This window comes from Diceros bicornis, chromosome 1 (assembly GCF_020826845.1).
Source record: "Diceros bicornis minor isolate mBicDic1 chromosome 1, mDicBic1.mat.cur, whole genome shotgun sequence".
Classification (NCBI taxonomy): Eukaryota; Metazoa; Chordata; class Mammalia; order Perissodactyla; family Rhinocerotidae; genus Diceros; species Diceros bicornis.
This window is the reverse complement of record NC_080740.1, coordinates 23,939,627-23,963,162: the sequence shown is the minus strand read 5'-3', so window position 1 is coordinate 23,963,162 and position 23,536 is coordinate 23,939,627. Positions and strand designations below refer to the sequence as shown.

The window sequence follows — 23,536 nt, the reverse complement described above, 5'->3', positions numbered from 1 at the left end:
TTCTAGGGTATTTTAATACTGTCCTGATTGTTTTAGCAGCTTCTAATATGCAAATCCTCTAATTAACAAGAACATAATTATGAAATTAAAACCCCAACTTGGCATCCAAAACATTAACAGAAAGCAAGAGTTATCATTGTTTTTATGGTACACATCTCACAATTCTGGATAAGTGGTTCTCAATCTATCCCCACCCAAGGAAACCCATGGGTATCCAGCCCTAGAAGAGCATATCAGAATTAAGGACTCACAAAGAGCTGTCCTAGATTTTGTAAAGGTAATATTGTTTCCAAAGAATATGAAATGTCCCAAATGGGAAATTAGATAGGAATAAAAACTTCTGGTTGATGTTATTTTTCAGGGATTTTTGCTAGTCATGTGTTGAGATTATCAACTGTTTGTCTATTGTTTTTAGTACCCATAGGTAGAGATAAAGACCGAGTTTATTCAAACAAAGTGAAACTGAGAATTTAACTATACAGATAACAAACGGTCAAACAAATACTTTTGCCTTATTTATCAAGTGACTTTTTAAAAGCTGAACTGGCAAGATTGTTCCAATTTTCTACTTACTTGTATTTCTCCACATTGTCAACAGTCATTCTAAAATTTTGTGGAGTCTTAAAGTATACAATGATTTTACAAGAAATATAAATCTCCAAGATTCAACAAGAAACATAAATCTCCAAGATTCAACAAGAAATATAAATCTCCAAGATGCAATATTTTATTACAATTTTGGCAAGATTTTTTTCCCACAAAAAAGGGATCTAGAGTTTATATGTAGCATATCACATCCAAATGGCAAGTCAGTAGTTAAAAAAGGTTTGACGAGGGCTTTCAGAAAACATACAAAATAGATTAAGAACATACGGTAATTCTTTTTTTTGTAAGACAATTATAAAGTGTAGTATAATTGAGGACTTTATTATCTGAATTATATTTCTGATCACAAAATTCTTTATCTGGCGTGGCTACTGTTTTCCAGGGGCTTTTATTTTTCACTTACCACTCCAGTAATCCAAGAAAGAAATCAGAGGCATGGGAAGTTCCTATCATTAAGGCACTTTTACCATATTTTTAATATTAAAAATTAGCACTTGGTTCCTACTTTTAGGGCCTGTAGAGATGGAGATTTGTATGATCTTGTTATTCCTCACAACCCAGCGTTACAGCTATTTAACAACTAGGAAAAAAGAAAAGAAAAAAAGAGGTGGAGCACAGACCATTTTGCAAACTGTGGTAGTGTTCCATTTTGTTTCACTATGCATTGGTCACAGACACTTTTTTTTGGAGTAGACCAAGTGTACCTGTTTGCCGCCTCCTCCTTGCCAAGGGTGAATATACTCTTTCATAAAATGAACACATACTTGGAGTCATGTTTTGAGATCTTTTTGAAGGCTTTGACCCAAACTGTTTAAACAGCTGGTAGACTAAAACTTGAAATTCCCACATGCGAAAAGAATTATTTTGGGAATGCAGCTACCCCGTTCAAAGTCATTTGACTTGGAAGGTTGGCCTTTACACCACATCAAATAACTGAAGAATGGGATTAGAAAGTTTCAAAAAGTATCATTAACCTCGAGCGATTCAAGACTGATCTGTGGACGGGGGGGAAAAAAATGAAGTGTAAAAGAAATGATTAAAAAAATGCTTTCAAAAAGAATGAAGCGGGACACCACCAGGCTTGAAAAGATAGTGTTTCCGTCGACACATCTCCAGGGTTGTAACTGAGGCCCGCAGTTACAGTTACGAAAGAAACCGTCAACTAAGTTGCAGCACGCTACACTAAGACAGTTATCAACGTCCTTCGAGCAGCTTTTTTGTTGCCATTCGGCAGCGCACCCTCCTCCCGTCCTCCAGGGAGGGACCTAGAAAGGTTGTAAGAGTTTTTTCTGAACCCACAAATGAATCAAGAAGTGTCACAGGATGTCAACAACTCCGTCTCTATTTTCTCTCCGTCTCCTCAGGTGCCCCGCCCGTACGGGACATCGGGCCCCCGAGGCAGCCTCTGTCGCAGGTCGCCTAGGCGTAGGAGGGGGCCGGAGGTGACCACAGTTGCCCAACAGTTGGGGTCCCAGGCTGCCTGGTGTGACGCAGCGGGCCCCTGTGCACCCCTCCCCACAGGCGCTCAGACGGGGCCGGGGGCCGGAGAGAGAGGCGGGCCGAAGCCTGGGCGACCGGACCCCACGCACGACCCGGCCCCCTGGGCTTATCCAGCGCGGCGCTTCTGCGGCTCCCGGAGCCCCAACATAGTCTTCAGCATCTCGCCATCCCTCTGCTTCCCCGGTTCTTCTCAGTCTCTCCCCCGCAAAGTCCTTGCGCAACTGTCCCGAGCGACAGCAGCGTCCATACCCGCACGCAGCGAGCCTCTAGCTCCCACTTCCCGGAATTCAACTCCCGGCGGGTAAGGGAGGGCACCAGAGCAAGGATCAGCGGCCCGCGGCTGTGGCCAGAGTCCGGCGGCCTCCGCGCGGCCGGCGTGCGCGCTCCCATCGGCGCACGTGCGCGCACTCGCTCTCCACCCCACCTCAGCACCAATCGCTTTCTTCCTACGCCCCACGACTCCACAACGTAGCCCCTCCCACCGCCCGCGCGCCGGCAGGAGCGGTTCGGCGTGCGCGCGCCCGCCCCCTAGTCCGCCCTCCTCGCGCCCAGTGGGGAAGGGGAGTGAGCAGAGGAGCTTACGTCGCGCGGGAGGCGGAGGCGACGGCGACCTCGGTGGCGGCGGCGGCGGCTACGACGGAGACGGTTGCGCTCTCTCTCGGCGTTATGGCGGCTGCCGGGAGCCGATAAGCGGCGGGAGCGCGCGCGTGGCTGCGGCGACGACGACGGCTCGTTACTTCTCGCTCTAGCTGCCCTCGCCGTTGGTGCTTCAATAATGAATTGATTGTTGGATCCGCTCCGCAGGGGATCGCGCGTTGGTGCCGCGGGCCGGGGCTTCCCCTTCCCCGCCGCGTCCTTCCCCTTCCCCCTCTCCCGCACGGACTCCTGCTTACCCCGAGACGCCCGGAGCCCGAGGACTCACCCGGCGGCGGCGACCGCGGGCCCGGGCGCGGGGGAGGCCGCCGACCTGAGTGGGCTCCCTCCGCCCCCGCGAAGCCTGCACGGCCGCCGGTAAGAAAGGGGGCGGCGGGCGGGTCAGGATGTGGCGGGGAGGCCGGGAGCCGGCCGGGCGGAGGGCGGGGGCGGCGCGGTGCCCAGGCGGCGGCCCAGCGGCCGGGCGCCGGGCGAAGGCCGGGGCGGCTCTGCGAGGGCCGGCGGCGGCGGCGGCGGCGGCGGCGGCCGGGCTCGGCGCGCGGGGGGCGTGTGAGTGGCGAGCGCAGGCCGGCGCCGCGGAGCGCATCCTAGCGCCGGCCGGGCGGCGGAGCCCGGGCCTCCTCGGCGTGGGCACGGCTGGGCCGCGAGGGCAGAGCTGCGGAGCACGAGCGGCGAGCGCTTGGCCGGCGCGTCGCTCCCGCCGCGACCCGGCCTCCCAGCACGTGGGGAGCGGCGGGGAGGGGAAGGGGGAGGGGGCGGCGGCCCTGGCGAGCCCGGGAGGGCGCGGAGCGGGGCTGCGGGAAGTTTGAGGCGGGAAGAGAGACTCTGGGACCGGGATGGAGGCCCTGGGAGGGACGGGGGGTGGGAGTGTGCGTCCGGCTGGGAGACTGATTGGAGCGAAGCTGCGATGGACGGAGGAGGGAGGAGGAAGGTTTCCAACCTCCTTTCGAGTACCGCTTCGGAAACTTAGCAGGAGCAGAGCAACTGTTAAAGGACCGGGCACAGGGGAGGAGGGTTGGAGAGGTTTGACTTCATTGTTAAGACGCGTGAAAGGCTGGAGAGAGCTGCGTGCGCCTGGAGCTTCAGAACTTACGGCTGTGAGAAGGGCCTCAGAAAGAGGACTGACTCGGAGAAGGCAGATGAGGGGGAAAAAGGAAGTTAGAATGTACAGAGAAAGCCATTTTGAGGAGCGAAAGGAAGGTGAAAAGGAAAGAACGAAAAGAGGAGTGAACTTTCTCAACGCAGAGAGACTTTCGGGAAAGAGGCGGTTTGTTAGAGTCCCTAGATTTTTAAGACTTGTTTAATAGTAAAGCTCTTTGACGGGTTGGAATTAATATTTAACATGAGGAATAAATGTTGCGTGGAAGAGTTGCTTTTTGGATAACCAGTTCTTGCAAAGAGTCTACTGGACCTTAGTCTCTGGAGAATTAAAATCTCGATCTAGATGTAGAGTTTGCTGTGATTAAGTTGGCAACAGCCTGTTTTCCTCCTCTTTTTTTGTGGAATGGAAATCATCGTAGGAGTGAATTCTCTTTGCTGAGGTCGAAGGACAGCTCTGCTCTCAGTCGGCTATCTCGGTACTTTCTGGCTGGGGAAGGATCTGACGTCTCCTTCCCCCGCTTCTTCCTCTCCCTCCCCTGCCAGAGATCTCCTTTGTTTATTCGTGGATGGCTTGTAGGTGACTCTCCAGTGTTGTGTTGAAATCTTGAAAGGTGGGAATGCTGTGTCTTGGTCCGTGATTTCTGCCCCAAACCCGTTACTTAAAAAATCATAGTGTATATTCCATTACCTTTTTTTTTTTTAATGGAATCTCCGCAAGTCCAAACTGGATAAATATTATTTAAATTTTATCATTCCACTGTCAGCTTACCTGTGAAAGTACACATTTATTTTGACCTGTACAGTTTTTGCAAAGATTGTATGATACCTTTTTATTCTGTTCTTATGTGAGCATTTTCAAACCTTTGCCTCATTCAAGTGTATGAAGTTCTTGGTGATATGAATTAGTGTTTGATTAAAGGTAACCTTTTCCCCCCTTACTTGGTTTGACAAAGTATCTAATAAGACTCCGTTTTCTATTCTTGGAATGTGTGTATATGTTATATATTACCATTTTTCTTTAGTTAGCTAGTTATCCATAATGTGTATATATGTATCGCTACACAGCTGCAGTTAGTCTAAAAGTTTTATCACTCAGCAGATATTCTGATTTCTTCTGTCAAAAATAAGCCCTGGTGTGCTATAAATTCTAGTAAGTAGTTAGGAATGTAGTTAATGGAAGCCTAGGTATTTCTGATTGGCCTAGGTAGATTTGTATAAGTTCTAAATAGACTTATCTTTTTCTCTACAGGAAGTTTTCTTATTTTCTTAATATGTTTTCTTTAGGTGAATCAAAAAGGGTCCCAGGAAACCTGTGAATGTTGAAGAAAATTCGTCTGTGAATTTTTGGTATTCAAGGAGGAGTCAGTATTTATATTCATCTTTTAAACTGGGAAGATTTATATTTTATTTTAAAACTTCTTGATATTTACAATGAATGGACACAGTGATGAAGAAAGTGTTAGAAACAGTAGTGGAGAATCAAGGTAAGCACTTTATTATCAAGTATTTATTATGAAGAGAATGGAAAACTTGTGTGACTCTTTTTAGTTTTCTTAGTAGATGGCAGTTTTCAGGTTCAAATTCTTCCTCTTAGGTATCCAAACAGTAAAAAGTTTCTAATATACGGAGCTTTGTTGATAATACAGGTTTTAATTATTTTTTTCCTTTGAGATACATAAAGAAGAATTTAAGTATAGAAGTTTGGGTTACTTAAATCTCCTTGGAGGTATATATTGTTTGGGTTAATAACTGAAACTAGAACAAGTAGGAAAAGAGATTTAAATTGATTTGACTGTTAGTGCACTCTCTAAATAAAGGCAATAAGAATTTCTTTCCTCATCTTTTTCTGGCATTTTATCTTCTACCTGTGCTGTCCAATATAGTAGCCACTAGCCACATGTGGCTGTTTAAATGTAAATTAATTAAAATTACACAATATTCAAAATTCAGTTACTCAATCACACTAGACACATTTCGTATGCTGAATAGTCACATGTGGCTAGTGGCTACCATGATGGACGGCGCAGATAGAAAACATTACTATCACTACAAAAAGTTCTTTTGGACAGTGCTGATCTGGATATTTGTTAAAGTATTGTTGCAACTCTTTTTTCCTCCTATTTTCTTTAATTTGAGTTTTAATTATATATGAGTGAGTTAAGAGTTCTTACTTGGGCCATGTCTTTTTAAGGAAGATATAGTTTATGGGAATAAGCCATGTTAAGCTATTTTAATGTGAAAGAAGCCTCTTCAAATACAAAGACTCTTTAAATTCTTCTGTAGCCCCCAAATTTTGAGTTATCTGCATATTAATAATAAAGTCCATGTAGTTATATATACTTATCGTATGTAGAGATCAGGAATATGGACATTGGAGTGAGACTGCCTGGTTACTTATCCCGATTCTACTTCTGGTTAGCTCTGTGAATTAGGACAAATTATTTAACCTCTGGGGCCAGCCCCATGGCCTAGTGGTTAAGTTCGGTGTGCTCTGCTTCAGTGGCCCGGGTTCAGTTCCTGGGCACCAACCTACATCACTCATTGGTGGCTATGCTGTGGCGGCGACCCACATACAAAATAGAGGAAGACTGGCACAGATGTTAGCTCAGGGTGAATCTTTCTCAAGCAAAAAGAGGAAGATTGGCAACACATCTTAGCTCAGGGCCAATCTTCCTCAGCAAAAAAAAAAAAAGAAAAAAAATTAACTTCTGAGGCTTTGATTTTTGCAGTTTTGAAATGGGGATTACAGTATTATTTATCTTACTTGAAGTTGAGGATTAAGTGAGATGCTACATCTAAAGGTCTTAATATAGTTCCTGATATAATGAGCACTCAATATTTGCTTATTATGATTAGCATTATGTTTTATGTAACATAGGGTACTAGATAACTAAAACATTAATTATAGTGATAGAGAAATGTGATGGACAAGAAACAGGAAAGTTTTGGCAGTTAGGTGGGTTTCAGAAAAAAATGTTGGGGTAGAAAATGAAGCAGTGGTATATGTATTTGACCTGAGACTTGGGATTTTCTGGTCATTCTAGGAGTACTTGAGTTTATCAGCTTTCACAGGTGCATTGTTTTGGATAACAAGAACATCATAGAGAAGAAGGAGTAGTTACGGAAAGCAGCATGATTTAGCGGAACAAGTGTTGGTCTGGAGTTACAAAACCTGAGTTGACACCATGTAACTAGTTCTCTGAATGATTTCTCAACTGTAAAGTAATTAAGAGTTGAACTAAATGATTTTGAAGTTTCATCCTATCACTTTTACAACGTGTAATAAAATTTTAGGTAACAGAGTTTCTGGTGATTCTAGTCAAACTTTGTTATCTAAAACTTTATGAATCACCAGAGTTGAGAGGTAAATTAGAAGACTTTTGAATCTCAGTTTTGATTCAGATCTCTACAGGTATATTGACTATAGTAAATGTATAGGAGAGTCACATTGTCCCACATTGTCTTATTCATTAGTGAGCAATGAAATGGTTGATAGGTAGAAATACCTAGAGGAGACATAGGAACAAAACTACCTGGAAAATAGGAAGTAAGCCTCTTGAGAGTAAATCCTCTTGTTGAGTATGCGGAGAGATCGCGTGCTGTTATATTCTGACCGCTTACCTGTTCCAGTAATCTTTTATATATTTTACTGCCATATCTAAAGCAAAGGTGAGTAGTAAGTCAAATTAGATGGTATAGTTGAAAAAAGTTAAACCCTGTGAAAGCAGATTTACTTACAGGAGTCTTTTATAATGCATACTCATTTAAAATAATTGCAAAGCATATTCTGTAATTATTCTGAGTCATCATTTCTACCATACAAGGTATGTGCTTCTGAGAAGTATGACTGTCGAGTTATCTAATTCTTTCAACTGTCTTGGTGTTTGTTTATCAGGAGGAGGAAGACCTGCTTCTATTTTGCTTTCATTTTCTTCCTTACTGCTGTTATGCTATCCTTTTCCTTTGCTCTACTGTCATTGTTACTAACCCTGAGACCCCCTCCCCAAAGCTTTTATAACAAGGCAGTACAGAGAACGGAGATTGTGCCTAGTTAGTTAAAAGAGTGAGGAGGTGAACTTTATAGACATAGGGATTTTCTTGCAAACGACAAAAGTTTCAGTAACTATGAATATTAATATAGAGTGATGAGAGGAGAAATATGCTCTCCTTTTAAAATTAATATACACTGTAAATAGTTTTTAAAGTAAAATTTGATTTTTATTGGCTAGAATTTTTAAATGTATTTTTGCTTTAGCGTTTCTTTTTTCCTTTATGAAAATGAAGTTTATGAAATGAAATAGACTTAAGTCATTTAGCATTTTTGGTTGGTATAATTAGCTTTCTACTAAAAAAATGGTTTTTTGATTCTTTCCATGTGGAAAGCTCTCTATAACCATTGACTGAAGGGAAGAAGAATACGTAGGAAAATGTCTCTTGGGCTGTGCTATAACGGACAGTTTTGAAACTTATTTACTAAGAAATCTGGGTCAGGATGCACCTGTACATCAGTTTCAACTCAGCACAAAGTTTATTATGTAACTGAAGTTAAGCTTTCTGAAGATACTATTGGAAGATTTCAGAGCATCAATTCCTCACTGTGTGGATGTGTTGTTATTTGCAACCAAATTTTTCAAATCGTGGGTAGATATTTTTTATTTTAAAATTATCTTGAATGATGATTTACTCCAGGACTAGATTTATGGGTAAAGACCAGAAATATATTATCATATTTTGCTAATTTTTGGATGATTGATACATGCTTAATACTCAGAAGAATTTCTCTGCTTGCCTATCGATTAAGTTTTTAATAATATGTTTGTCCATGTAAATTTGAGAATTTATTTGAATCACTTTAATTAGTCTCTATATATTATGCTCTTGAAAAATTCTTACAGCGTGAGGAAGGTTGTTAGTGATGTGCTATAATGGTCTTAACCATTTAGAATTAATCTCTAGCTGGCAATGGAGCTTTGTTGACCTGTAACACTTCAATTTCCTTGGCTTATAGAAAATATTTTAATTATCATTTTATGGTTCAAGAATCTTTGGATCTCAACTTTTAAAGTGTTCTGGGTAGGCAGTGAATAGGGAATATGATCACTGGAAATGTTCTAAATGAAAATCTCCTTTTTAGAAATTCAGAGTTTTAAAAGGCTTTTTAGAGGCTTTGAGAAGCCCTGGAGCCTCAATGACCTGTGAAATTTAAGGAAAACCGATTCAGAGTTAATTTGAACACAGGGCACAGTTTGCACCATGTATCTGTTAGTGTCGTGTTGAATTCTACTATGGTATACTATTATTTATGTATACACATACCAGAAAGATTTCTTGCCATCAAAATCAGTTAGTTTCTTTCACTAAATAAATTTGAACAATTTTTAAAGTCAATACCAGTTAAAATGGTGTTTGCTGAGCTTATTTTGCAGTTATCTCAGAGTTTTAAAAAAAATGTCATTTTTTAAATTTCCAAAGTTTGTGTTAAGAAACATTTTAAGGAGGATGGGAAAGTGTGAAATCACAAAGCCAGAATGGCTAGAAATCATTGAGTTAAGGAAACTGGTTTTTAAAATTTTCTGTGATGTCATTAATTGCAGGAAAGTATGACTCTTTTACATCTCATTTTTTGTTATTCCCTATTTCTCAGTTCAGCATGTGCTTTCTTCATCTTTTCCTATTTTTTCTCTCAAATATCCTGTATATGCTACTAAATCTAAGATCATCTAAGATCGCTTCTTATCCTTTGAAAACTCAATAAATCGTTAAGCAGGAGCCTTAGTAATAGGATACTCTGTTTCCAAATAGAATTTACCAAATTAAAATTTTCACACAATTTCCTAGGATTGTGGTTAATCTAGGTTACTGTAAAGTATTTAGGCTTTTTTAACTGATAAGGCTAAGAGAATTGTATATGATTTGATTATGCAAGACGTTACTTTTATCTACATAGGTATGAGATCATGTGGGGGCAAACATTAATGTGTAGTTACCCCTTTTTTATACAGTAGCCTCCCCTTATCCACAGGGGATGTGTTACAAGACCCCCAGTGGATGCCTGAAACTGCAGATAATACAGAACCCTGTATATACTATATTCTTTCCTATGCATTCATACCTGTGATAAAGTCTAATTTATAAATTAGGCACAGTAAGAGATTAACAACAACAATAATAAAATAGAACAGTTATGACCATATACTGTAAAAATAGTTCTGTGAATGTGGTCTCTCTCTCTCAAGATACCTTATTGTACTGTACTCACCCTTCCTCTTGTGATGATGTGAGATGATACAATGCCTACATGTTGAGATGAAGTGAGGTGAATGATATAGGCATTGTGATGTAGCGCTAGGTTAATATTGACCTTCTGACAATACATGAGGAGGATCATTGAGCCATGATGATGTTGATGGTTGGATGTCATAAGCAGATGATGTCCATGGTTGTTAGAACACCAGCACTGTGATACTGCGATAGTCAATCTGATAACTGAGATAGCTACTAAGTGACTAATGGTCAGGTAGCTTATACAGCGTGGATAAGCTGGACAAAGGGATGATTCACGTCCCAGGTGGGATGGAGCGAGATTTCATCATGCTACTCAGAACAGCATGAAATTTAAAACTTACGAAGTTGGGAATTTTCTGTTTAATATTTTCAGACCACATTGACTGCAGGTAACTGAAACTGTGGAAGGCAGAACTGCGTGTAAGCGGGGAAGACTGTACTGTTGAAGTAGTTGCGTATTTAAGATCTTGATGACTGGTGGGTTACATATGATATAGTTGGGTTTAAAAATAAGAGTATTTTTTGTGGTGAAGAGATAAAGAATAGATGGAGAAAACTTTTTTGTATTTTTTTAAGGAAAATTTTAAAACATGCAGAAATAGAAAAGTTGCAGCCCCAATTTTGGTCCTTGGACCAGCAGCATTGGCGTCACTTGGGAGCTTGTTCAAAATGTAAAACCTTGGCCCCTACCCCAGACCTTCTGAATCAGAATCTTCAATTTAACAAGATTCTGCAGTAATTCGTATTCATATTAAATTCATACGCATATATATGAAGCGGTTCATTCATCACCTTGCCGCTTTTTTTGTTACTGATGTTGTTATACATCGTTTTTATTTTCTGGAAACTCCCAAAGAACGGTGTCTTAGGCCCTGCCATCAAGAGGCTGGGTACATTTCATTGCTCTAGAAACAATAATGCAACCAATAATCATTGAGCTCTTAACTCTGACTGAGCCAGGCATGGTGCACAGTACATGGTGCATTATGTGAATTTATCACAGTTCATCCTCACAAAACTCCTGTGATGTTCACAGTATTATGAGTCCCATTCTCTAGAAGGAGAAACCAGATTTATAACCATTAAAAAAATTAAAAAAAAAAAAACTATTGGGGCTAGCCTGGTGGTGTAGTGGTTAAGGTCATGTGCTCTGCTTCCGCAGCCCAGGGTTGCAGGTTTGGATCCTGGGCGCGGACGTATGCACCACTTATCAAGCCATGCTGTGGCAAGTGTCCCACAGAAAGTGGAGGAAGATGGGCACAGATGTTAGCCCAGGGCCAGTCTTCCTCAGCAAAAAGAGGAGGATTGGCAGCAGATGTTAGCTCAGGGCTAATCTTTCTCACCAAAAAAAAAAAAAAATTTCAAACTTCACTTGGATTTCATTGACTTTTCCATTAATGCCCTCTTTCTATTCCAGGATTCAACCCAGGGTACCATGTTATGTTTAATTGTCAACTCTCTCCAGTGTCCTCTGTTCTGTGAGAGTTTCTTAGCCTTTGTTTGATTTCCTTAACAGTCATCAGAAGTACTGGCTAGGTGTCCTGTAGAATGTCCCCCAGTTTGGATTAGTCTGATATTTTTGTTAGGATAAACTAGGGTTATCAGTTTTTAGCACGAATATCACAGAGATGAAGTGTTCTTCCAGTCACATCGTATGGGGAGCATAATATCCACGTGACATTACTGTTGAGGATAACGTCCATCACTTGGCCAAGGTAGTATTTGCCAGGTTTCTCCACTGTAAAGTTACTGTTTGTTTTTCCCTTTCCATGCTGTATTCTTTGGAAGCAAGTGACTGTGTCTCGCTCACTCTCAAGGAGGTGGAGGGAGTGGGAATTAAGTTCCATCTCCTGCTGGAAGGGCGTATCTACATATATTATAATGGAATTCTTCTGTAGAGAAGTCATTTCTCCCCCGTTTAGTCACTCATTCATTTATATAAGCATGGACTTATGTATATGTATTTTATACTTTGGGCTATAATCCAATAAATTTATTTTGTTGCTCAAATCATTCTAGCCTTGCCCATTGTGAGCTTTCTTTCGAGTTGGCTTCTGTGTCCTTTTTACACATTCCCATTCTTTTGCCCTAGAGTCACTCATTTCTCCAAAGAGCTCTGGTTCCTTTTATTGGAGAAGAGGGTATTAGAAAGCAGATTTGGGTGCTGGGTATGCTCATTGCTACTCAGGTGTCACTACTTCTAGGCCCTCTCAGCAGACAAAGCAGACAGAGCTAGTAACATATGTATGTATACTAAACCACGTATATCGGCATATCTGTAGTTCTTTCTGTATCTGTCCATCTGTATACATATTAAGGTAAACTTGAGTTTGTACTGATGTCTCCAGCTATAATCCTGAACTACAGGATTCATCCTAACCTTCCTTTCTTGCTCCTTTATAATTTCTATCTCCAACAGAGAAACCTGGTTCCCACCATCCTCTACCTACCATCCATACTCTTCACCCTCAGCATATGGGTAAAGCAGTTTCAGAATTTCTAGGCTATTCTCACAGAAGAAACAAATTTACCAACTAGAATACAGTGTTTACGTACAGTGTACAGTTCCTATTATATTTAGCCTTACAGTTTCTAGTCAAAACACCCGTTTTCCAAAGTTACTCAAGTTAGCTTCTGCCCCCCAACCCCCTTCAGTATGGTGATATCATAAATTTATAATAATGTTAGAGTCATTTTTCACAGTTTGCATTCTATCCTGGGATACTCAGTCACATGGGTTGATTTTTTTTAAACTTGCACGTATTACATACACTCTGTGCTACACAGTTTTGTGGGCTTTGACAAATGCATAGAATCATTTATTCTCCGCCACAGTACTGTCAGAATGATTCCTTCATCTAAAAGTTCCCCTGTGTGTCCCAGATTTATGGAATCAAAATTTTCATTTTAACAATATTCCCAGGAGATTTGTATGCATATTAAATTCATATGCATATATATGAAGCTATTCACCTGGAGTCATTCAGTATCTTGCCATGTTTTAAAATTATAAATTAACTTGGAGAAAGATATTATGATCTAGAGGTGATAATGGAATAGCCAGGTTTAAATACACAGTCAAGGAAGTGAGTGTATTCAAATTCATGGGGCATATAGGTATGCAAGTGAGGTGAAAGAAAATAGAATTGGGCAAATTATTGGACTAAAGTAGTGGGCTGTATGGCAGGTTTTCACAGAACTCTTTAAGTTTTGTCCTCTTGATAATAATGAGAAATGAGGTAGTTTGGAAAGAAGGAAGAACAAATGGTATCCAGAGGCATGATGGAGAGGAAGGTTTTTTACAGAGGTCATAGTCCCCAACAAAGATGTGCAAGTTCCCTAATAAAGAGAATGTGTTGGACATCCTAGCTTTGCAGTTCTTTACCCTGAGGTTTGTTCAGTGTTCTGCTGAAGTTTTTGTGTGGTTTAGTCCCTGGTGGAGGAAGGAGAAAAAAGGAAGCATAGCTGAATAAATGCTACCTGTATTGAGGGATACCCCTGGGAGTGTAATACAGTCCATGTGAATGGACTGGTCAGAACCACAGATTTTAAGGAGGTACTCTAGGAATCTCTTGTACCAGAATCAAGTTCTTATGTATGAATGACTGAGAAAATTGCTTTTCATAATTAAGAGTATATTATCTGTCACTGTGATATGAGGTGACTGCTTAGTCAAAAGTCAGCTTTAAGTAGATGTTAAACTGCGTTCAAAAGTTTCCTTGGTGTGGATAGATTAAGTGAGATCTAAGTTATCTTTGAGATTAAAATACACAGACGTGAAAAGTTCTGGGTAATTACGCGCTACTGGCTTTTGGGATCTAATGTCTACAGTATCTCTCAGAGCTGAGGCATAAGGCACAAAAATAGTAGGGGGCTCTTTTCTTAATGAAAACTTTCTGTTAGCTATTTCGCATCTCTCGTTGCTGCTTTCAGCAATACAGTTCTGTGTCCTCAGATAGTTATTTAATTTAGATGATTGAGCAAGTACTGTGTGGTAGATACCATGAAATACTAAAATTTGAGATTCTTCTCTGAAGCTTATAATCAAGAAAGAGACTTTAGCCTTAAATATTTGTAGCATCAGGTGGATATGGTAAATACAGAGAGATACAGTCTGCGCCACTTCAAAGGTAGGAGACAGAGAAGTTTGATCATAAGACAAATGGTTGATTTCTACATCAAGCTCAATATCAGAATCAATTTTTTTTTTTTTTTTGGTGAGAAAGATCAGCCCTGAGCTAACATCCATGCCAGTCTTCCTCTTTTTGCTGAGGAAGACTGGCCCTGAGCCAACATCCGTGCCGATCTTCCTCCACTTTATGTGGGACGCCACCACAGCATGGCCTGATAAGCAGTGTGTCGGTGCGCGCCCGGGATCCGAACCCGGGCTGCCAGCAGCGGAGCGTGCGCACTTAACCACTACGCCACGGGGCTGGCCCCCAGAATGAATTTTTCTTTTTTGAGATCATTCAAAATGCTGATAATCTTAAATTTTATGTATGTTAAAGTCCTGGTAATGTGACTTTTATGATGGCGAGATATTTTGACAGGGTTAGACAATAAGTCAAGAGTAATTTTTATACCCAGGAAAAATGATGTTAGAAGGCAATAAATATTATGCTGACAAGTTTATGTAAAGGAATGGGGCCATTGGAGAAGAGTGAAATTACAGTCTAAATTCCCTCAGAGAAGACTATTCTTGTTTTAGTGCTTGAGGTAGATTATAATATGATTACTGCCATTTGATGCAACTACTACAGTATTCCCAGTTGTAAATGACTAAATCCTGAATTACATTAATAAAAGGAAGAAGTTTGATCTGAAAGGCAATTTTATAAGAAAATAAGAATTACAATTAGTTGTACATGAGTACTAAAAATGTACAAAATCTTCTCTTTATTCCAGTGTTAGCATGTATTTTTTACCAAAGGATTGACCTAGTGTGCAGTAGCTTATCTCAGTCAGACCATTCTACATTTTCACTTTTTTTTTTTTTTTTTTTACTAAATGACTTACAGTAGGTGGAGGTTGTTCTTAGTGTGCAGCACACTCCCATGGCTATATGCAGACTCGTGAAATACCAAATTACAAATAATTTTGTTAGAAAGTAAAGCATATATTGCTGAGAACTCTTTTTTTGCAACATTATTCATTAAAGTAATTTAAAAGCGTAAATATTTTAAAAAGCCATTTTAAAAGCAAATTAATCAAATGAATAATCTCTTTAAAATTGGACTTTTAAATGTAAACACATATTTTATTACTTGTGCTTTTAACTTAGAAATTGTGGATAATTTCAAGCATATGCAAAATAGTGACAGTAGTAAAAGGAACCCTTATGTACACATCATCTAGTTTTCACATATTTCATCTCATGGCCAGTCTAGTTTAATCTGTAAATTCTGTCTACTGCCCCTCTCCCACCCGATTATTTTGAGACATATAATTTCCACGTGTTAGACTTCTGCATGATAGGTAATTCTAGTGGGGGAAAAATAAACGTCATTTAGCTTTGCCTACTTGTTGTAATTATAAATGATAGAATTAGAGATTTTTATCATGTCATTAATATTATAACAAATTGCATGTGTTTTATGAAACTATTAGTGACTTTGAGTTGTATCTATATATAGTCCTTATTTCTCATCTGATTCTCTGCTTACTAGAGAAGCTTTTGAGTTTACTATCTTGACCTCAGATTCAATGTGACTAAACCCAAATAATCAGCTTTGAAATTGGTTGTGCTAAATGTTACCCTTCCTAGCATCTATTTCTAGCAGTTTTATTCTCATTTATTCAGTTAGAGACTTTAAGTGATGGAATCATACTGTACTTTAGAAGAGTTTACTTTATAATAGAATTTTGTCTTGGATTGGTAATTTAAAATGCTAAAAGGAACTGTTGTGTTTGCGTTTCAGTGCCTAACAAAGCAATGGCCCTAACTGGTTTTCAGAACCATACAGATGGATAGATACTTTCTGGATTTTCTCAAACTTTTGATAGTTTTTATGGCTTGTTGTGAAAGATAAGGTCGATAACAAATTTTAATATAATGTAATTTTATAGAATTTAAGGTGATCTGAGCTTAGTTATCATCTAGCTGAACCCTTCTTGTTTTCTAAATGACTTGTTCTAGCCTAATATATTTTAAATAGTGAGTTGTAACAATTAGAGGAGCATGATCAAAATTTTTTTGTAAGTCAAAGAGAATAATGTAAACTAGAATAGAAAATACAATACAATGTTCCTTTTGTAGAGTATTATTTCATTAAACTTATGTTTATGTGTGCATGTGTGTGTACTGCATCATGATGTAAACTGTATTTATTATGTAAGTCATGGTCCAAAAAGTTTGAAAGCCATTGCCTTTGGTCACTAATTCATTTTTTAAATTGTAAGTATTTAATCAATACCTACTAATTTCCATATTGTTTCTCTAGTTCTGTTGAAGTGGATAATGGTTTATAAAAATAAGTAAAGGCCCGACTTAATGAATTCCAGGATACAATTAGAAGAGAGATACATGTATAAAAATAATTGTAATATTGTGACAGACTTACTAATAACATATGGGCAAAATATTGTGAACACATGGGCTGGAACAATGACCTGTGGCTGGAGAAATTGGAAAAAGTTACATAAAGGATTTGGTATTTTTGAGCAGTCTTGAAGTTTTATCAGTCGCTTCAGAAAGGAAGTGTTCTCCAGAGGGAAAAGTATGGAGAATACTACCAATACTGAGCTGTAAAATCACTCTCTCCGTGAAGTCTTGCCCCTGATTCCATTTCCTGGACCTCCAGTTCCTCAATTAGCAATCTATCCATCTTTATATCTTTCATTCTCAGAAGTTTTACATTTTCCCATGGCAGTTTGTCCCTACTAGAAACTCTTGCTCAATACTTGTTAGTTGAAGAGGAGCAAATGAATTCAAATTATATATGTACAAAACTTATTATTTCAAAAATGTTTATTATGGAAACATTACTAAAGTATATTAGTTAGAGAACCAATTAAGGTGCTATATATACTAGAAACTTCAGAACACAGGGTCTCAAATACAGTTATTTTTTATTCACTCTGAGGTAAGTGAGCTCTACCTCTTGAGGTTATCCAGCTACTCTGACTAGTGGGACAGCTTTACTATCCTTAATATATGGCTTCTGTTGCCAGGAGGAAGATGAGAAGGGGGAGGATTTAAGGCAAGCCACTTCGTTTTTAAGGCTATGATGTAGAAATCCTACATCATTGCTAGGCATATTCCATTGGTCAGAACCTCTTCACGTGGCCACACGTAGCTGAAAGAGATACTGGGAAATCTAATCTTTAGCTGGGTGGGCATGTGCCAGTGAAAACTGGAGGGATGGTTATATAATACTAAAGGGCAAACAGAAAGTGGATACTGAGTGAGTGGGGAGGGGCAAATAGACAACATACATATGGCACAAACCTAGAGGGATATTATTTTAAAATAAATCACTCCTATCATCCTAAGAAATTAGTGGCTTTCATTTTTCTAAATTTTCTCTCGATTCTTTATATGTATTTGTAGTTTGTACACTTGTCGTAATATTGGTATTTGTTTTCTTCACTTAGCCTTTTCTGAGCCTCAGATTATTTGTTTGTTTATTCTGTGAAAATGAAAGAATTAAATGAGAACCCAATGTGTGGCACATAGCACCAGTTGGTAATCACCATGTCTTCTGTTTTTTATTAAACAATTTGTTTTGAAAATTTTAGTGTATCTATAGGTTTTATTTATAGACGTTATATATATTTATACTTAAAATTATGACAATCCAAAGAATACCTAAAGCAAACTTTGAAGTAATGATTATGATCTTGAACTCAGGAAAAAGATCGATGTTTTTTTATTTCTAATAGCTATCAATATTGAACTCCTACTGGGGCCGGCCTCGTGGCATAGTGGTTAAGTGCACGCACTCTGCTGCTGGCGGCCTTGGTTCGGGTCCTGGGCGTGCACCGATGCACCGCTTGTCAGGCCGTGCTGTGGCAGCGTCCCATATAAAGTGTAGGCAGATAGGCACGGATGTTAGCTCAGGGCCAGTCTTCCTCAGCAAAAAGAGGAGGGTTGGCATGGATGTTAGCTCAGGGCTGATCTTCCTCACCAAAAAAAAAAAAAAAAATTAAACTCCTACTATATGTCAGACAGTATGCTTTAGATCTCTTTTCATCTTCATAGTAATCCTTAAGTATGTTTATTATTTCCATATGACAGGAACCTGAACCTCATCTAATGGGTGTACAGATATAAATATAATTACAATGAAAAGAGAGGGTGAGAAAGCTAGGAGAAAATAAGTCAGTTGAGCTTTAGAACACCATTGTTAGCCCTGAATTTCCCCCACAAGTGTCTGTCAAAAAATTGTTTGAAAAACTCCCCTAAAGAAGTTCTTTTGAATGGCATTGACAGAAAACGGGGAAGGGAGCAAGGCATAAAGTGAGAATTTAGTGCAGTATGCTTGTTCTTTGGAATAGTAAATACAGTTCTTTGATTGTGTATGTAGTACCGTATTTGTCAGGCACATATTCCTCTATTATAATATTTCCGTAGAAAATCAGTTTACCTTCTATCGGTGTTTCCTATAGCATCCCTCCCCCTTCTCCCCAGAGTCTAATCCATCTAAATTCTACTATAGTTTAAAAAAAGACAGGAAAGAAAAAGTAGGGAAAAGGGATATACTAGAAAGGAAATTTTTATGTGCTAGAGACAAAAGACTTAAATAAATGGATACATTATTTAATAGAATTAAAATGAGAAATCATTGATCTAAACCTTTGATATAGGTAGTCTGATTTACATATAATATTTAAATACCCACAGTCTTTTTTCCTTCTTCTTTAGTGCTACTGTTTTGAGATGTTCTTTTCCTTCCTCCTCAGTACTTCCACATCCACTCCAATATCGCTTTCTTGACTTTTTCAGTCTATTCCAAGATTTATCAGGGCCGGTTTCTTCTATTGATGATCTGGTGATAAGGAAAGCAGCTGCCCACTACTACCATTTTCTTAGAAGGTCATTCCTTATTTTACTCATTCTTCCTTTATGTTCCGTTATAGACTGGTTTCCAGTTGACAAAAATGTAAAGAATACTTGAAGACTTTTTTTTCCCTTGTAATATAGAAGAATCTTTGTTTATTCACTAGAGAATATATCGTTCTCATCTTCCCAGTATAGGTCTTAGTGTTTTCTCTAGTTCACAGGAGTGATTTGACTGGAGTGTTGGGTACAGAGAAAGGATGTGTTGCTGTTCTGCCATATGCTGGGTTGCGTTAGCATAGACTCTACTCCAGAAGCACTTCCTACCCACAAACACATGAAAATGCTAAATAAAATAGAGCAAAGGGAAAAAAAGTAGATGCACGGCTGAACTTGAGAGAAAACTTGCATGTGCCAGTAGCAAAAGGCAACTCAAAGCCAGAGCAATAAGCTCCAAGCAAACGTGGCAATACAGGGGATATTTGGAAGGATACAGGCCCTCAGGACAGGAGGCTGGGGTTGGGATTGGAACTAAGTATTTGACTATGGAATTATGTCTCCTTAAAGCTGGGACCCTGGAAGGATTGTCCCCTCTGAAAAGGGTCCAGAAAAACTCCCTATGTGTGCCTTCAAGGACATTTTTTTATTGTGAAGATAAAATAGAATTCAGTAGGAAAATATTTTGAAAGCTATAAAGAACTATTTTAAATTTTGTTTTAGAATATAAATGAGAGAAAGGGCCATAAGGGCCAAGCAGATAACATAAATAAATGAAGCTGTCCAGGTATAAGACGTTAGTTTGGGGGAGACAACTGGTGAATTGGAGGTCATTTGCATGATCAAAAAGAACCTTTAGATATAGACAAAATAAAAACATTAATTTTTCAGTATAGGTTTTCTAAGAACAAAGCCCTATGTCGTTATTAAATTCAGAAAAATTTACATTGATACAATACTTGAACCTTCAGTCTGTATTCCAGTTTGGTCAGTCATCCCAATCATCTCCCAGTATAGGGTCCAGTCTGAGATCACTTATTACATTTGGCTGTCATGTCTCTTTAATCTGTACAGTTCCTTTCTTTGTCTTTCATGACATTAGCATTTTGAAGGTTATAAGGCTAGTTATTTTGCAGAATATATTTCTCAATTTGGGTTTGTCTTCTATTCGCTTATAATTCAATCCAATTTATGCGTGCCCTGTTATGCATCCCTGGCTGGAGTACTGTGTAAGTGATGATGTATCTTTCTCAAATGTATCATATCTAGAGGCTCATATTGTCTGTCGGTCTGTCCCTATTGGTGACATTAGTTTTGATCACCAGGACAAGGTGTGTCTGGTTTTGCCACTGTAGTTTCTAATTTACCCGTTACAGCTAATAAGCAATTTGTGAGAAGATATTTTGAGACTCTGCAAATATCTTACTCATCATACTCTTCCCCTAGATTTAGCATCTCTTGATGATTCTTGCCTAAACCAGTATTTTTTTTTTTTTTTGAGAAAGATTAGCCCTGAGCCAACATTTGTTGCCAATCCTCCTCTTTTTTGCCGAGGAAGACTGGCCCTGGGCTAACATCCGTGCCCATCTTCCTCTGCTTTACATGGGACGCCACTACAGCATGGCTTTGACAAGTGGTGCGCCGGTCTGTGCCCGGGATCTGAAGCCCGGGGCACCGAAGTGGAGCATGTGAACTTAACCATTACGCCGCTAGGCCGGCGCTAACAAGATGGTAACTTTTTAACACTACCACCCTGTCCGCATTTACCACTTGACATTCAGAGCTATCAGAGCCCTCCCCTGTCTGTCTGTCTGCCTGCCTGTCAGCATGGACTCGAGGATTCCAGTTTATAATAATCCTTCACTGTCTGTTTTGATGCTTAAATCAGATTTGGCCAATGGAAGCCCCTTCAAGTTGGCTCCTATGTCCTGTTTTGTTTTCTTTTTTTCTATGTCCTTTTCACATGCCTTCATCTTTTTTTCCCCCAAGTATTTTGCTTTTTGGCACAGCAGGATTGTTTAGGTTCATCTTGTGCTTATCCTGTCCCACCCCTAGAATCTGCCGTGTCTCAAAGGACTCCTAGTTTATTTAACTGTGGAATAGTATTTAGAAATCTAAATACTAGATTGGGTACTAGGTGATAATAGATTTAAAACTTCAAAGGGGGTATGTTTACATTGGTTGATAAATAGCAAATCAGAAGATACACAGCCGTAAATAATACAAAAGATATATGCAAAGGCCATTTTTTATATACTATCTGTAGTATCAAAGGACTGGAAGCAAAGCATGCTCATCTTTCAGGAACAAATTGAAACTATGATGTATCTATAAAATAGAGTATATGCAACTGCATAAAAGAAAGGAGAGTATGGAATATATCTACTGCTGTGGAATGATCTCCAGGGTACAATATGTGTATAATATGATATCATTTATATGAGAGTGTAAATATGTTAATGATTATTTATGAAGGGGGGGTTATAAACATATATTCTTATTTACAACTTATATTGAAAGAAGGGAAAATAAATTAAAATTTTAAATAATTACTATAGGGGGAGAGAGGCCATAGTGTAGAGCCGACAAAGATGGAAGCTGGACTTTGACTATAATTTTTGTAGCTCTCAAGTTGGATCCAAGAAATTAATAAAACAACATTAAATCAAAATGAGTAAAAAGCAGTTCCTAAAAATGAAAAAAAGGCAAATGACCCTAATTAAACCAAATTAGTGGCCGCACAGAAATAAATTATTTCAGTTGACCTTAAAGTAGTAATTTGATTCTGAGAGTGAGGACAAAAAGAATTGCGAAGAAATCTTAACATTTAGTAATCATATTGTTAATAATAATGGTATTGTTATTTTGAAACTATTATATATATTCTAAGATAAACCAAATAAATTTATTAGTGTCATTTGGAACCAAGCACCGCAACCCAAGCGATGCCATAAATATAAAAGTAGAAAACCTACAGATTTGAATTGGAAATACTAGTAAGTGCTTAATGCATTGTCTGTAAAAATATGCATATCCTAGCTCATTCCATTAAAAAAAGACCTTGGGGCCGGCCCGGTGGCGCAAGCGGTTAAGTGCGCATGCTCCACTGTGGCGGCCCGGGGTTCCCGGTTCGGATCCCGGGTGTGCACTGACGCACCACTTGTTAAGTCGTGTTGTGGCGGCGTCCCATATAAAGTAGAGGAAGGTGGGCACGGATGTTAGCCCAGGGCCGGTCTTCTTCAGCAAAAAAGAGGAGGATTGGCATCGGATGTTAGCTCAGGGCTGGTCTTCCTCACAAAAAAAATAATAAAATAAAAATTAAAATTAAAAAAAATCATAGGAACCATGACGAATCCAGTAGTAATAGGCTCACCCAGTACTCTGTTTGCAATTTAATTTCCAATTTAAACAGAAGCAGGACTTTTTGATGAAATGGCTGAGTTACAGTCTGAGGCAAGAAATACACAAGATGAGCCTGGTTCATCTTGTCAGACCAGAAAGTGAGGAAGCTATCCAAGAGTACTTGAGGTCTTGTCAGAAGGACTCAGGAACTAATAAAGGGTTTCCTGTTGGCTAACGATGGGACAATTTGGGAATCAACAATGATGTTGACAGTAGATTAAAACTCATCAATTAATTTCAAATACATGAGTTCATAATGAGACTTAAATTATTGATCTATTTTGAAAGGATGCTAGCTAGCAATTTAACTCATTTTGAAAACTAGGAAATAAGGAAAAGAAGTGAAAGTGCCTTTCCTGTATGAATTGTACCTCAAGGTTAACAAATATGTTGAAGGAAAATTTCTCTTTATACAAGGATTCCACCGTTATTAGTGAAGAAATGATATAATATCACCATTTTACTGCTTCTAAATAAATAGTCGATGAAGCCATATGATCACTGACTTCTAAAACCATTAGGTATAGAGCTTATGGGGAACTGTATAATGGATGGATAAGGCTGAAAATACCCGAACCCACAGATTAAACTTAACCTTACACAAAAAGAGCCAACCAAACATTAAGTTCCTTCTGATAGAAGTCCGCAACAACTCTTAAAATATATTCTTGCCAAGAAACACCTAACTCTAGATCTAACAGTTTATAAGAAATACAAGGGACAGAAAAATATGTTAAATAATACCACAGAGATGCAGTCAGCAAAATCTGGAAAGCAGGAAAGTCTACAGGAAAAACTACCGAATTTCTTCCGTAAAATAAATTGCAAGGGGGAATAAGAAAAGGGAGAGGAAACTGTCAGATTAATGAAAGGGACTTAAGAAATACATGATTCAAGTGCAGTGTTGAACCTTGTTTGGATTTTCAGTCAATGTAAGAAACAAAGTCATGCTACTAAAGAGGTAAACTGAACTGGATACTTAATATTTAATTT

At 39.1% G+C, this 23,536-nt stretch overlaps 1 protein-coding gene across 2 annotated transcripts in view; it reads left to right on the top strand.

The window, feature by feature from the left end:
• Nucleotides 1–3,038: 3,038 nt before the first annotated feature.
• CHD1 (chromodomain helicase DNA binding protein 1) overlaps nucleotides 3,039–23,536 on the top strand; it is a 77,735-nt gene continuing 57,237 nt past the window's right edge. For both annotated transcript variants that reach the window (XM_058535141.1, XM_058535100.1), the window contains exons 1-2: nucleotides 3,039–3,117; nucleotides 5,146–5,345. In XM_058535141.1, the coding sequence (XP_058391124.1) occupies nucleotides 5,293–5,345 (53 nt within the window). In that variant the 5' untranslated portion in view covers nucleotides 3,039–3,117; nucleotides 5,146–5,292. The remainder of the gene's footprint in view (nucleotides 3,118–5,145; nucleotides 5,346–23,536) is intronic.